A 15,583-nucleotide genomic window follows, 5' to 3' on the forward strand; every position below is an offset into this window, starting at 1 on the left:
AAATCCGTGCGGACCAGCGACACTGGACAGAACAGTTCACTGGGAGCCACCGCTTGGACATCAGGGGTCAACGAATTGTGGATTTCTTGCTTTTGTATTCTGATCATAGTAGTGCTTAAGTACAGTACCTACATACATTCATATAGATACATAGATACATTCATACTGAGATACATCGCGTCCCATTTGATGCCCGAACACAATGAGCGCATGGACACGGGACGGTTTTTTAGATATATTAGAGCTATTCAAAAACTATCAAAAAAAAAACAGAAAAGGAAACAAATTTTTTACTTTTATATATATATATATATATACATATATATACATATGTAGATAGATATATATGTGTGTATGTATCGGTATATACAATACGAGTATATGATAGCATGTCTCCATTCTCAATGTGTTTGATGTACAATATTATACAATACAAAGCAATGTCTGTTTCTCGATGTACATACTCGTAAATAGTGAAAATACATAATGTTAACAAATGTCCCACATGCCATAAGCTGTTTGAGTAGGTATATGGCCCTAAACTCTCTCTCTCTTTCCCCTCCGCCTGGGTAGGTTGGAGGGCGGTAAAGTTGTATAAAATACATAGTACAGTACTTATGTGTAAGAGAATACTGATTGCTTGCTTAGGCACTTTTCTATTGTGATTGTGATACCAATGTAAGGCACAGATACCGATACAGATACAGATACCGATAGAGAACATACCTATTTAGATGTCGTTGTCCACCAACTTGAACCTTAAGCTAAGTCGAGATCAGATGAGATTGTATCTGAATGACACCTAACAGCAACAGCAACTGGAGTAGGAGTAGGAATAGGTATAGGTATACGAAAGGAATCATCATGGTAGATAATACAAATATACAAGTACATACACTATATTTTCACACACAGACACACTCATAGTATCTAGAGTTCGGATCTGGCAAGATTGTAGTAGGAAACAACTCACTAACTAAACTAAACCGCAACAACATTGGTGTTATCAATATTTGTGTAAGAGAGATCCGCAACAGCTAACAAAATACATAATAATAATTATAATAACAAACTGCTTTTTATACCTCAGATATGTTTCTATATATGAGTATGTTTACTATATAATATTCCAAATGGGAAAGGAAGGAACTCCACTCTCTTCCTGCCCAAATGCAAAACCCGAACCCAAGCAAAGCAAACTAAATTAAATGAAATTACATTACACCCACTGGTCGTCTATACGGTGATTAAGTATCGTTATCTGGATAAGTAGTTAGAGGAAAGAATTCATTTATGAATGTTGGATGTAACTTTTGTATATTTTTAGGTAACTTGTTCAATTGATACGCTTTTTTCCAAACCAAAAATCTAGATGTGCATTACCTACTACCCCTACCACACAGACACACAGCCACTGACTAATGTGGGGTCCCAGACTCTAAGATAGGATTGTATATGGATATGTGTATTCCTGGAAAGTTGGCGGGAAAACAATCATCGCCACAAATTAAGCTCAATATGTGTGTTTTGGCATAAAAAAAATCCAATTCCAAATCCAAATACTCGTAGCTGTACCGTATAGGTATTCCGAAAGATACGATACTGACGAATATGAGATTTTTGAATGTGTGTCTAGTTTCTTATATATGTATATACGAGTACATATATTAACTATATCTATTTTATGACTAAGCAATGGACATGGAAAATATTGTGATTTAAGTTTGGCAATTGGTCATCTTTCGTTGAATAGAAGTACATATGTATGTAGGAGAGTGCAATAAATTACAATTTAAATTAAATATACACATATGTATGTACATATGTATCGTATGTACGACTATAATTATGTTTTAAACTTTGACTCGAATAAGTTATCGTGCTATCGTATCGTACTGATTGCCATATCGCGTATGATTGCAATATCGTTCGTTTGACAGCAAGGAGGAAAGAGAATTGAATTCGAATTAAATAAATGCATATCAGTGAACACAATACAATAACGATGTACAGACAGACAGACAGACAAACAATATATTGAATTTAAAGTGCTATAAATGTGTATGTATGTATGTATATCCTATACCCAGTACACAGATACGAGTATTCAATCAATTCAAGAAGAACAGAACCCCTTACGTGTGTACATAAGCATAGAGGTAATTAATGTAAAATATATGTATTATGTATAGTAAAAAAATATAACTTCCATATTGAGTATTTTTCATATTACCTTTAATAGAATAAAGATTATCGTATTATTCGAATACATGACACCTGCAGTTTTACCTAGGGAACTACGACCCAAAAACTACTACTTTTAAGGGCATCCCATCCATCAAAGCGTAGCTTTTTTTCATCCTCTACTTTCGATGCTTAATACCGAAATTGCCGCATGCTCTCTCTATCTCTCTTTAATCCGCTACATCTGTCTATCTCCCTTTTCTCACACCAACACCAGCCGTTTTTCTCGCTCCCTTCCGCCTGGAGGTACACACATTCGCGAGTTAGAGTGTGTGTGCGAGAGAGTAAGCGTGCCGATTCTGCGCTAAAGTGGACAAAAAAAATATTCTTAAAACGAACATGCGTTGCAAGGCGTGACACGAAGAGAGCATCGACCGCGCTCTCTTCGTCGACCTCAAGCAATCAGCTCTTCCCGAGCCGAACCAAGGTGAGATTTCGCAGAGCCATGCTGCCATCGTGTATTCGCTCTCTTTCGGCTTATTTTGCACCCCATGGGTAGACAGAGAAGGGTATATAGAAGACGTTTTGTTTTCTCCACTCTTCGCTGCTTTGTGCGAAATGAAAAGAAATGGCATGGTTGTTGTGGCTTGTATTACATCAAAACTTTTGAGTACTTCTTACGGCATAATAGATGATTGTTTCGTATTTGTATTTAATAGCTTAAGTGTATAACATTTTGCGGTCGGTGCGCTTGTGTGCGTGGACAGCAGGCAAAATGGAATAAAGAAGTGTTTTTGTATTCATGCAGCGCAGCAGCAGCACATAAGATAGGGCCTTGACGGCCCCTGACTTAAATCCAATTATAAGGCTTTTCCATTTTATGGACGCAAATCAAAAATAATATGAAAGGTTCTAACCTTTTTAAACACTTCAAATATAAAGAAAAACGTCGAAATGGACGAGGAAACTTAAAACGTTGATTCATGTTTTTTCATATGGAAAAAGTCAAGCAGGTGTACCCAAACCATTACTTAATAGGTATTTCCGGAGTCGATTTTTGAATTCCCTTGGATTTGGGTGAGCGTCCTTTAAGCTGAGAGCGTTGAAAAAGTGCTTCAAGGGGTCCTCTGATAGTCTGCTAGTTATCAAGTAATCCTTGCCAAATTTTGTGCCCACATATTGAAATAATTGATCCAGCGAGGTATTGTTGACAATCACTCCATTTTGAAAGGGAAGTCGCTGCTGGGAGTAGGGCACTATCAAGGCGGACATGATGGCAGTCATTTCACTCATCAGCTTACGCTGCACATTTAGGGATTTTCCAAATTGCTTGGACGGAGTTGAGTTTTCGGCTAGCAATCTGACATTAAACATTTCGACCCAATCGTGGATCAGCTCGATGAAGTCTGCTGTTTCACCGGCCTTATATACCTTCAGTCCCAGGTGACTGCAGCGTCGAATGGCACTTGCTGTCGCCTTGGAGAGCAACTGAGTGGCCAATTTGATCTTTTGCCTGTCGGCGAACTTCACGTTTAAGTGGTCCTCCGTTAGTTTCCATAGAATTTCCAAATCCGAAGAAGCGGCATGGTTCATCGCTTGCCTTATAGTCGTAGCGCATATTTGATGGCCTTTTATCACAAGCCCAGAGTATAGGAATTGATTCCTTATTAGCTTTACCAGGTGTAGCACATCGGCGAATACAAAAATTTTCATCTGTCCATTAGATGGATGTTCAAACCATGTTTTTTCTAAAATAAAATATAGACATAAGTATGTTTTTACAAAAATGTTTGCTTTCTTTATAGATACCTGTTGTTATTCCCAGCTGTGCCCATAAATTCGAATTTTCGGGTCCCATGTTGGACACCATTGCCACGACATGGTATTCAGCAGAGTGAAGCTTTCTGATGAGCATGTGTAGAGTGTCGAGGGTCATAGGTTTGTCGAAATCGTAGTAAATGAGATTCTTCCAAGACTTCCACAATCCCTGAACCATGGCCACCTGTACATACTTTTTGGTCTCTTGTTCGGCATTTTGTCCGAAGCTGTACTCATCGAAGCACAGCACGCACTGTTTGTCTTCATTTTTCCTGTCAACCTCAGCCTCCATAAGTTCAAATATGAAATTTAATGGGCCAGGGCTTATTTCCACCGTTTGCGACCATTCGTGCAGTGTGGAGGTACTGGGGAATGGGAAGCCCCTTTTGAGGAGATGCCTGTAGGCCCTAGGTCCAGCAGCATTTAGACAAATTCCAGCCGAAATGTCTTCGGAGCTCCAGCGCACCCGTGTAAGTCCATTTTCCATCTTACTTATTTGCTTTTCGGAGAATATGCTTTTAAGTGACTCGCCCAACTTTTCCATGCTCTGCACTCGTTTGACCAGCCGATCATTTTCCTTTTCCAACTCCTTTATTCTGAACTTTAGCCGCAAGTTTTCAATCGCTATTCCGCATTCAATTACTTCTTTTCTGTAATTTGTACAACATTTCGAAATTATCATAGAAGGAACAATAGTTTTTAAGCGGCACTTACTCAGTTTGCGAGCTAAAATCACAAAAATTCTGACCGGCAGCAGAGGGTATTTCCTCTGTGTATAAGTATCCCACTCTATGGGGAACTGCGTTTGGCAGCAAACGCCTCCGCTTTGCCTTGCTCTCGGACGCATAATGAAAATCGCTTTCATTGAAATGTTTCTCACAAATTTTATTGCTCTCATCCAATTTAACTTGCATTGCATTTATCCATAGTTGTCTTTTTTTTGCGTCTTTCGGCACGCAAATCAGGCGACCAGAATTCGAGCGGCAAATTTTGCAAACTTGTGGCATTTTTCCGACGTCCGCGCTCCACTCGCACGGAACACACAACGAAAACTGAACGAAATAAGTCCCGAAAAGAGAGCGCGTTGTGGGAATAAGCACACCACCTTGTTGTCGTGATGAAATCATATGTATGTACAATGTGGTGAATTCGCCCTATATTCGGTCGCGTTCATCACTCACACACACACATGATACAGTTATATAAGATGACACCACATGATAGAATCAAACAAGGTGGTCCGCTCCCGCAACGCGTTCTCTTTTCTGGTATTATTTTGCTCAGCACAGCAACAAATTCGTTCTCTCTCTTTCGGCTCATACTCATACTGTAAAATTTAACACACATTAAGACCCAGAAAGAGAGCGCATTGAGCGAATATACCACCACTTGTATGATTTCAACATACTTGTCAACGTCTTGCAAGATGGTGGATTCTCTCTATTTCGGTTCTTATTTCACGCTCAGCTGTCTGAGACGCTTTGACGCGTAGAAAGATAAAGAGATGTAGATGTTTTGTTTTGTTTTGTTTTCTACAATCTTCGCTCATTTCTGCTGCTGCCGCACTGAGCTGAGAAGACTGTGCGCTGCGGAAATCTACCTCCATGCATAATTTCATGGCTCTGAGCTAGCTTCGGCGGGTTATTTGGGCCTGTATTGTTTATACAGTGTATTAGATTACATTTTCAGCATTGCACAAAAATGAAACCTATTCAAGAATCGAAGACTTGTCAATCTGTACTCATATATTGGCATATTGGTAATTAGTTTATTCAAATATCAATCAGCCGTTCAGTCTTAGGCCGCTAAAGTTAATGTCGTTCGCATGGTCATCCTCGATGGTAAAGTTGAACTTAAATTGACTCCCCGTGCTCTCTTGCCGCAGGCTGCTGCGAAGCGATGGCAAATCAGACGACTGTGGATGCTGCGATGCTGTCTCCTGGGCGGGCTCTGGTGCATTCTCATTGGTATTGGCGGCGGTGGGCAGGGCAAATTCAAAGCGAAAGTCCTTTCCAGATGTCAGAAGCGCCGACTTCTTCACAAAGCTGGACTTTTTGTTTGTATCAGCGGAGGGTGTGAATTTTATTTGCCTGGAAGCTGTAATACAGAGAGATGAGTTATATATAGCTTATGCCGGTGTAAAGTTGTTAAATAAAATGTATTTCCAGCGAAATGAGCGCTACACAGATCAGAAAGAGAGGCAAGTGCATTGTGGAACAGAACGAAAATGTGCTGTTGTGCACAATGTGTAAAATTTTAAATTGTGGGCTATACTGTTGCTTAAATTAACATCTTTTGGTGACAAACAATGTAAGACTGATCCACTGCATAGACAGACACACAATTGCAGCAGGTTGTGGATGAATACCAATCTCAGATGGTTTTCAGTCATAATAATCTATTTCTATGGGTTTCTCACCTAGCATCATTTTTCTTTCCTCCTGTTGCATTTTGGATCGGTAATCCCCCATGGAGAGCTTCATTACCTGCCGCTTTTTGATGAGCGGCGCCGTTTGGCTTGTCAGAATCTTAAGGTTCTTGGCAGTATCTTCGGCTATGATTGTTGATTTCAAGAGAATGTTAGCACAGATCCATATACATAAATATTTTCGTAGTGTGTTTATGAGACAGACTTACCAACTTTTTGGCTCAGTTTGCCGCCGTCCAGAGCTAGCTGCAGCTGTTGAACACACCAGCAGAGCTCCAGCTCGAATTGAATGGCGCTCTCGCCGTCAAATCCTGGCGCCGTTGCAGCCGACGCCGCAGCCACCGGCTTCTTTGCTGGGCCCTGAATTGGCGGTGGTTTATTTATTGACTTTGCGGTTTTTCTGCGATGCATGTCGTTTAGATTATTATTTTTGTTTACAAAAAAAATTCAATGTGCTCCACAGCTGGACAAATATCGATGGTAGCAACGATGTCATCGATGGTTCTTTGTCAAAGATCGAACAAGCGATGGGTGTAAAGTACCGATCACAAGACAAACACATCTCTGCCAACTAGTTTTATTAGTTTTATTTTATTGGATTGGATGGGGGCGTGGTTAAATGTTCTATCTAGCTAATAATATTCGACGGAATATCAAAACTGAGGAATATGTATAATAGAACTTGAGTTCGTCAGTATATTTACGGTATATTTTTAAAATTGGACAGTATATTTTGGTATATTTCTGAGGGTCGCACGGTATATTTTATCGATAAGTCCGCGTTTCCGGCTTCTGCCTCTTTCCGTCGTCTGCCTCCTTCTTTTCACACTGTCAGCCGACGAAGGTAGGTTTGCTCTAAAATGCGTGCTCGTTTGAAAATATCTAAAAATTAATTTTTCCTCAGTCGCTACTTTGATTTAAATATTCAAAATGGTTGCCCCAAAGAAACAGGTAAATATGACAAATAGTGAGCATGATCTCGTACATGTGTGCTGATCGCTGCATTTATATTTCTAGAAAAAGGCGCTGGAGAGCACCAATGCGCGTCTGGCGCTGGTGATGAAGTCTGGCAAATACTGCCTGGGCTACAAGCAGACGCTGAAGACTCTGCGTCAAGGCAAGGCCAAGCTGGTTCTCATTGCCAGCAACACGCCCGCCCTGAGGTGAGAATTCTACCGAGAAGTAGATTTCCATTGCACCCAAGTATGTATGAACAGCAACGCGTTGCTGTTTTTGGAACCATATGGAGTCTTGCTTAATGCTGACTGAGAAATATGATTCCAATCAAAAAGAAATTGATGGAAACTATGGAGTAGTATATATCATCTCAACCAGCGCAAGCAGCAGGGTAGAGGCAGGGCGACTGTTTTTGTTGGATCTGCCTTGCCTGCCCCTCCACGTGGTTTCCACTAACGACACGCACATGTTGCGGCTGCTTGGGGTAAGACTGAACATGTATTTTATTAAATGTGTACATACACACGCACTGTGATGATTCTGTAATTCCGACTGCCCTGACGAATCTTTTTATTACTAGAGACTCTTTCTGATTGTATTGACTCTCGGATTGGGGTGCTAGAGTTGTGTATTGCTTACTAATAGATTATGGTTTGTGCCTTTGCAGGAAATCCGAGATTGAGTACTACGCCATGTTGGCCAAGACTGAGGTCCAGCACTACAGCGGCACTAACATTGAGCTGGGCACTGCTTGCGGTAAATACTTCCGCGTGTGCACCTTGTCCATTACCGATCCTGGAGATTCGGACATCATCCGTTCATTGCCCGACAACTAAAATGGCTTGAAATTCTGTGCTTTTTTTTATACAATAAATTCTTGTAATGAGTTGAAGAAGAAATATTCTGTGTTTTGGCAGGGAGGTTCTGAAGCAGTGCCCCTGGTCTGGGACACCCACACCCCCTGTGCACTGCTTGCATAATTCAATGAGTGTGTGTGTGTTGGTGTGGGTACCACACGGATGGGTTCTAGCAAATGGTTCTGACGTCACACAGTCTTGCTGTATATATAATATATACATATGTATGGCATAATAAAAATAAGCAATAAAAGGTATCTTCTGCATTTTTCATTGCTCTGTTTAAAAAGTCAACGCGATTTTCCATGTGTTGTCGATACATGCAGACGATATATCATTGACATCTCTAATTGTCTATTTTTGTTTGATTTGTCCTGAATAATTCGAGTTTCAATGAAGAAATACCACAAGTGGCGATAAACGCATCGCAAGTAGAGTCCGTGGACAATTCTCCGACACTCACTCATGGCATGGTTTGGAAGCAATAATCAAGTTGTTGCGCCCGGGGACCAGGAAATGGCCCTTGCAGGTGTTCTGGTCCCTGGTCCAGGAGCCGCCGCCACAGCGCGTCCAAGGAAGCGCAAACATTCTGCCGGCGAGCCGCCTGCCAATGAAAATGCTATGGATGTAGATGGAACCGAAATGAGCTACTTTCTGGGTCGCCATGCGGGCTACCCCGACGAGCTGAACGTCCTCATCAAGCCGATGCGCTGCGAGCTGTGCAAAGCGACGATGACATCGTGCAAGAGCGCCGAGGACCACTACTACTCCAGGGGGCACGACCGCCAAGTCGCCGCATGGATCACCAAGACCTACCCGGAGCGTGGCTTTCAAATGACACCCGGTCGGATTGGCACGACGGCCTACCACTGCAAAGTCTGCGACCTGTCCTTGAGCTCTGCGTCCCACGCCCGTCAGCACTACGGGGGCCGCAAGCACAAACTGGTAGAGTCGAAGTTCTCGCGGACATCGGGAGCTAGCTATTGCGACACCTCCGGGGATTGGGTGCACGTGCACACACCCGAAGCGAAGCTCAAGGACTTGTCCTTCCTGGCCGACGCAACGCGTTCAGAGCTGCCCGAGGATTGCCCCCAGCCTGAGGCTCTAACACTCAATCACGCAAATCGTCCGGCGACAGTCGAAGAGCACGCTGAGGCTAGCAGTAAAGTGGAGTGTAGTCTGTGCCAAATTAAGGTAACATCTTCGGGGCAAATGGAAATGCACGTCAAGGGAGTGAAGCACCAGAAGAATCTACGCAAAGTGAGTATGGAGCCGGACATAGAGATGGACTCAGTCCCGTCCGAAGGATCGATTGCTGCCAGTCTAGGTGAGGAGTTGTCGGCTGCGGATCAATCCATGTACCGCACCCCGACCGGCGGCTACTACTGCGAACTCTGCAAGAAGCTCATGAACCATGCGACCACCTTGCAACAGCATCTGTGTGGCAAGAAGCACTTGAAGACAGTACGTCAGCATGCTGAACAGTCTAGTCAATAATTAAACGATCTCATTATTTAAGCAACATTTTGTATGGCAATACCATCTTCGAATACTTAGATGGAAAAGATTCGTCCGTCTCTCATTGCCCATAAAGTTACCTTTATTTTGTCTGCATTAGACTGCATTCCCAGTGTGTATTGCTATACACAGTATTACAGCATGTAAAACAGCATTTAGTTTAGCGAAAACATTTCTTTTTTTTATCATCTAGGGTGAAACCACAAAGCGGAAGGGATACAATACCGACAAAACACTCAATAAATCTTGTAAAAATTGTTATTATGCTGTAAAGTTCGTGTTTTATCCCAGGATGAGATTTGGCTGAAAATATCCAGCCCCTGAAGGCTTTATCTTTAAAGGAAACTAGATGAAAGTAGACGGCCCAAAACTTATGTAGGCCTATCGAATTTAGAAGTCTAATGAACAAGTTTTCGCGACTATCATTCCTATAACCCACACTTCTCCCAAGCGCTGAGAATCTATTCATATTCATATCACATCATCGAAGTGGAGAACATGCTCGTTCAGATGCAGATACATTTTAATTTATGGATAAGTGGTGCAAACAATTTTATAAATAAATGCAAAATTATTTTACGCTTTTGCTTGTTTCACAATATACACTCTTATAGCACTTTTATTATTGTTTTAAAATTTTACAAAACGAAATTTGTTGTTTTTCATTTTTGGTTAAATTCAAGATTTTGTATGTGGGGGCACCACACATACAGGATAGTTCCTTTCATTAGAGTAAAATGCACACTTTTTGACCTTATTTGATACTAGAGAAAACTAAAATTAATGCATATATACATACATATGTGTATATGTATATGTATGATGGCATTATGTACAACGACTAACACGAGCGGAAGCGGCATTACATTACATTCTCACTGTTTCACAGCATTTCGGATTAGATCAGATGTTGGAAACGTATAGCCCCCCGTTCTCAGATACGACACGGATTGAGTTGGTCCATGCTTATTGTGTGGGCGAGAACTCAGTGGGTGCGAGGACGCGGCAATGCATATCTCGAATCAACGGCACAGTGTAGGCTACACACTCGTCCCAGCCAGGGGAACGCCATGCGGCCTCTCTGGTCTCCTTGCGGTCCTGCAGCGAGCTGTAGCCTGCGCGATTAATAAAATTGGGAATTGTTCTTCAACTGTTCCAAGGAATACATATATGTACTATATAGTTTTACATACACCAGATGTGATGGACATTGTAAAGTCGGCCGATCTGCGAGAAGAACCCAGCAAAGGCTTCGTTGTTGTGCTTGCGATAGTTGATGGCACGAGCCCAGTTGTTTCCCCATTCAATCATGGTGCCAGGCGTCAGTCGATATGATCTGCAATTTACGTTTAGGATATAGGGTAATTTATCGTTTCATATATGATTTTGAATGGTTTTTGTACCGCATTTCGTAGATGTTCTTGCCGGAACGGCTGGCAATCTGCGGCCAGTAGCTGAAGGCCAACAGATATTGAAGGTGGCGAGAGCGCAGAAATTTGGAACGCTCCTGCATTAGACTCAGGTACTCTGGATCGTTCCACAGATCCTCTTTGGCCTGATCGATTTTCTCGAAGCCACCCGTGTATTTCCATAAATGCAAGCACTGATCCATGTCGCCCACCTGTACGCTCCATGACGCCACCAAATTGCAAGACAGATTTGCCTTTTTATCGTTCATCAAAGACACGGTTGTTTTGCTAAAAGGAAATGGAAGTATTCAAAACAGTTTGTGAGACAATTCATAAAGGTCACCAGCCAACCAGAAACGTTTTTGAGAACCAAAAGGTTTGATAATGAATATAAGTATTTTTTGTGGAGGAACGGGGAAACCTTTGGATTAGCCCAATGAAACGTACTTGCTACTTGCTAGTGGGTCAATTGTTAAAAATTGTTAGCTGGAATATGACACTCCACTCACTAGTTATTAAGATAGGCGCTCATCGAGTCGGGTCGTACATTATGTGTATGCAATGCATATATGATTTCCTTGTCGCTCAGCATGCGGCTGTGCGACTCTTTGGTTGGTTCGATTTTCCGGACAAGTAACTTTGAGAACCATGAATCTGCTTCCCTGCAGTTGGCAGTGGTCGAAATCCATCTAAAAGTACAAAATTGACAATATTAATCCGATTGGCAAGCCCAAAACTCAATCAGAAAGAGAACTTTGATTATTTTATTGGTAAGAAATGAATGACTAGGGTTCACCAGCAGATATTATAAAAGAAAAAGTCTTTGTATTCCCAATCTTATCTTTCATATATTCCGAACTTCATGAAAGAATAGGGATGGCTTCAGTAAAGATTGTATTTTAATTAGATTCACAAGATATTTTTTTTTGTAGAATAGATATGGCATTCATATGATCTGTGAGTAATACATATTATATATTATATTTCCTTCCGCTCTTCTGGAAGACATTTCGGAATTATAGCTTAGATATAAAATAGGCCGATACAAATTAATTATTTTTATACTATAAAGAAAACTTTGGAATGTATGCATATGTATGTAAATTTATCACTTGGGCGGACATCATTAAGGGTGTCCGCCCACGAGAGTTTTTCCTTTACGCGTCTGTGTGCATACATATGTCTGGCTATTTTACTCCTTAGAGTACTAAGAAATGAGTGCTATTTGATATTCTACTTTTAAATAAATATCAATGAACCTTTCGACGAATGTACGAGCATGCATACATATTTATGTACATACATATACAGCTGCGTATGTTTGGACGTGCTATATATTATTTCATATTTCTTACCGGACAGCGGACAGGCCATTGTTATTGCCGACACTCAGAATGTTACGTAGCTTCAACATTTTCGATTTGGTTTGGCCGAATTATGCAGCGATGCAAGCGTTGATTGTGATATGAAAGCTGTGGGAATTCAGTTGCATATTATTTGTGCTGCTGTTATCATTAATATGTGTTTTTTTTGCGCACTGCCTCCCCTGCCGCGTCGTGTGTACTTTAGTCAAGGTGAAGTCAGAGTCAGACCGAGCTAACAAGTGCGACAGCAATTGCCTTTTCCCATCGATAATATAGATGGGGTGTCGAGTTGCGAGTTATCCTCCTGTCCCTGTCCCCGTGTGTCCGGTGGAATTTATCTGTGCTCTGTGTCGTATTGACGGATTATTTCCATAGTTAATGTGTTTGCAATTTGAGCTTTATCGAGTCCCCCAAGGTCGAAGGGAGGCAGCGCAGGGGATATCTGTTGCACATTAGAAACCCACTTGTTGTATTGTTGCGGTATTTTTCGTAAATCGTAAACTACTTTCTAGGAACAAACGTTAACTTTAAAAGAAAATAAAAAAAATTGTGGGCCTATAAATTATTATTTCTGACCCTCAAAAATATACCGAAACATACCGTCTCATTTTCAAAATATACCGTAAATGTACTGATAAATTATATACCACCATATTCCTCGATTTTGATATTCAGTTGAATATTATTAGATAGCTGGAACTTTCACATCTAAGCACATAATTTTATCCGATTAATGAGTCGATTTCCTAGATGACTGGCTTATTTTTAGTACTTCCTTCAATTTGATTGATTATAAAATAAAGTTTAAGCAAAAAGGTCAACAAAAATGTCCACTAAGTTAATGTTTTTACATGGTAACTACACGGTAAGTACACATTTTCTACATGCTAACTACATATTTCTTCATTACAACAGAGACACCTAACGAGGAAGTGTGCACGGTTGTTGGAAAAATACTGGAAAAGATTAGAATGTATTAGTATATTCAAAATCCTATACAAAATATACCGATATATATGTATATATATATACATTATCCAAATATGCTGTAAATAGGTCATTAAATTTATGAAATATTCCATTATATATGATGTATGCTTTTCCATCAGATTTTCAGAAATGCAGCGTACAAATTTTGTCAGATTTCTCAGTATACATATATTGTACATTGTGTATATATATGTATAAATGTATTGTATATGTATATGTATATGTATATGTATATTGTAGTATCGTGTATTTTATTATATTATGGATAAAAATAAAATAAAAATTAATTTGCGCTGAAAAAATGTTTTTTTCCTTGCGAATGCTACAATGCCAGTTGCCCTGGGACTTGGCCAAGAGTGTTTCTTTTCGCACTTTCACTGAAAAAAAAACAAGTTCTTTCTTGGAAATTGAACAAGACAAATTTAATATTTATTTTATTGGTTATAAGAATGTAATCAAATAGAAGAAATTAATGAATGCAAGTACAAATAAAAATAATCCATTAATAGGAAAAAAAAAGAAAAGGAACAAGTCTTCAGACTCTCACTCAGTCATCGCTACTGTTAAACAGTTTCCAAGTTTCCAGATCGTCTAGGGAATGGTGTTATTTAGAACGGCCTTGAACAGCAAATAATCTAAAACATCTTTGCGGCCATTCTCTGGATCGACGATCCGAATGAAGCGAACAGGCATGCGGGTGAAGTGGACAACCTGCTGTGTGGGAGTAGATAAATCTATATTTCCCACGTCATCCCAGTGGATCATGTCGCAAGAGACCTCCACGGTGCAGTTGGACATGTCATTGGTATTTTGAATAACTTCTATAGAGATGATATTGATTATGCACCAGAAACTCAGCTTTATAACGATCCCATCTTCGATGACCTCAACACTGCAGCCGAAGTGGAAGGTCACATCCACTCCTGGAGAGACGTGGGCACGGTAGGGCAATATCGACGTGTTTATCTGTTCCTTGATGGCGTCGAGTATTTTTAATGGCTCGACGATCCCAGGGGGACGCACCACAAACACCAGGTCTTCGACACTAATGAGAGAGAGACGTACAAGCGAGACCACCGATTTGATGTCCACGCCCTGATTGTGGCGACTCCATTTGAGTACCGATTTAAAGACATCGATTTCGTGTTCAATCAATGTGTCCCGTCGCAGGACTTCTTCCAGTGATTCCTTGGACAACATTTGGAAGGACTGGTGTTTCAGAACTTGGGATGCATTTTTGTCCATGAACTTGAGGCATTTCATGGTCAGCTCTGCAAGATTGAATTTGCGAGCTATATCCAGGATCATGCACGTGTTGCTGATGGACAGATTATTCTGCAGACGTTTGGCTAGGGCCAATTCGACTTCTGGCAATATATACAAGTTGCCCAATTCGAGCACTTCGAAGACTTCATCAATGTTAAGTGTGGATATGGCCAGAGTGCCCGAATAAAAATAGCCGAGGATTACCTTGAATGTCTTCAGCGGCACGTCCACACGCACCTCCATCGGCACCTTAATCGCTAACTCCATCGGCTCCTCCATCGACTCCTGCAACTCCTCCAGCGGCTCCTCCTGGGGCTCCTCCTGCGGCACCTCTGGTTCATTTGATTCGGACATATCACCGTAGAGCAGGGCGCGGAAGTACAGGCTGCGCTTTGCTAGTATCATACGGTGCGCCGGCAGGCGCTGATCCTCCACAATGAACCACATATCCGAGAATAGCTCGTCCATGCAGAGACTGCTTAAATCCTTCAAGACTCCTTCGCCGAAGGTGTCCTCCGACGTTTCCGTGGAGCTGCGGCGTCTGTTAGCGGCGGACGAAGCGGAGGACGAAGAGGTTTCGCGGTTTCCCTGACTGTCCATTTTCGTGAATTTTCCTAATCTGTTTGGAATGGTAGGTGTTTTTCTTTGGATTTGTAATCCGAATATTCAATAGACTTACTTTTTTTTGGTTTTCTTCAGCAGCTAATTTTTTAAGTGCAATTTCTTGTCACAAGCTTTAAAGTGAAGTTGGCTGCACAAAAATATCGTTTGATATGATTAATATATTGCGTC

At 41.1% G+C, this 15,583-nt stretch overlaps 5 protein-coding genes across 5 annotated transcripts; 2 read left to right on the forward strand and 3 right to left on the reverse strand.

Moving 5' to 3' along the window:
- Nucleotides 1–5,738: 5,738 nt before the first annotated feature.
- Nucleotides 5,739–6,950, reverse strand: LOC6901672 (UPF0488 protein CG14286). Its single transcript, XM_033384405.1, has 3 exons — nt 6,640–6,950; nt 6,422–6,556; nt 5,739–6,099 (listed from the first exon to the last, which is right to left on the reverse strand). Exons 1-3 carry the CDS (start codon nt 6,839–6,841, stop codon nt 5,786–5,788), a joined length of 651 nt encoding a protein of 216 aa, XP_033240296.1. The 5' UTR covers nt 6,842–6,950; the 3' UTR covers nt 5,739–5,785.
- Nucleotides 6,951–7,185: 235 nt separating this feature from the next.
- Nucleotides 7,186–8,286, forward strand: LOC6901671 (60S ribosomal protein L30-like). Its single transcript, XM_002134304.3, has 4 exons — nt 7,186–7,274; nt 7,335–7,381; nt 7,448–7,593; nt 8,055–8,286. The coding sequence occupies exons 2-4, from the start codon at nt 7,361–7,363 to the stop codon at nt 8,221–8,223; spliced, it is 336 nt and encodes a 111-aa protein (XP_002134340.1). The 5' UTR covers nt 7,186–7,274; nt 7,335–7,360; the 3' UTR covers nt 8,224–8,286.
- Nucleotides 8,287–8,558: 272 nt separating this feature from the next.
- On the forward strand, nt 8,559–10,341 carry LOC6901670 (zinc finger matrin-type protein 3). Its single transcript, XM_002134303.3, has one exon. The coding sequence runs from the start codon at nt 8,710–8,712 to the stop codon at nt 9,739–9,741; it is 1,032 nt and encodes a 343-aa protein (XP_002134339.1). The 5' UTR covers nt 8,559–8,709; the 3' UTR covers nt 9,742–10,341.
- A 3-nt stretch (nt 10,342–10,344) lies between these two features.
- Nucleotides 10,345–13,142, reverse strand: Nipsnap (protein nipsnap). Its single transcript, XM_015186492.2, has 6 exons — nt 13,000–13,142; nt 12,527–12,643; nt 11,681–11,860; nt 11,166–11,459; nt 10,956–11,098; nt 10,345–10,877 (listed from the first exon to the last, which is right to left on the reverse strand). Exons 2-6 carry the CDS (start codon nt 12,583–12,585, stop codon nt 10,729–10,731), a joined length of 825 nt encoding a protein of 274 aa, XP_015041978.1. The 5' UTR covers nt 12,586–12,643; nt 13,000–13,142; the 3' UTR covers nt 10,345–10,728.
- A 779-nt stretch (nt 13,143–13,921) lies between these two features.
- On the reverse strand, nt 13,922–15,568 carry LOC6901669 (BTB/POZ domain-containing protein 9-like). Its single transcript, XM_002134302.3, has 2 exons — nt 15,471–15,568; nt 13,922–15,410 (listed from the first exon to the last, which is right to left on the reverse strand). Exon 2 carries the CDS (start codon nt 15,389–15,391, stop codon nt 14,117–14,119), a length of 1,275 nt encoding a protein of 424 aa, XP_002134338.2. The 5' UTR covers nt 15,392–15,410; nt 15,471–15,568; the 3' UTR covers nt 13,922–14,116.
- Between the last annotated feature and the right edge of the window lie 15 nt (nt 15,569–15,583).

The sequence above is a fragment of the Drosophila pseudoobscura genome, chromosome X (genome assembly GCF_009870125.1).
Source record: "Drosophila pseudoobscura strain MV-25-SWS-2005 chromosome X, UCI_Dpse_MV25, whole genome shotgun sequence".
NCBI lineage: Eukaryota > Metazoa > Arthropoda > Insecta > Diptera > Drosophilidae > Drosophila > Drosophila pseudoobscura.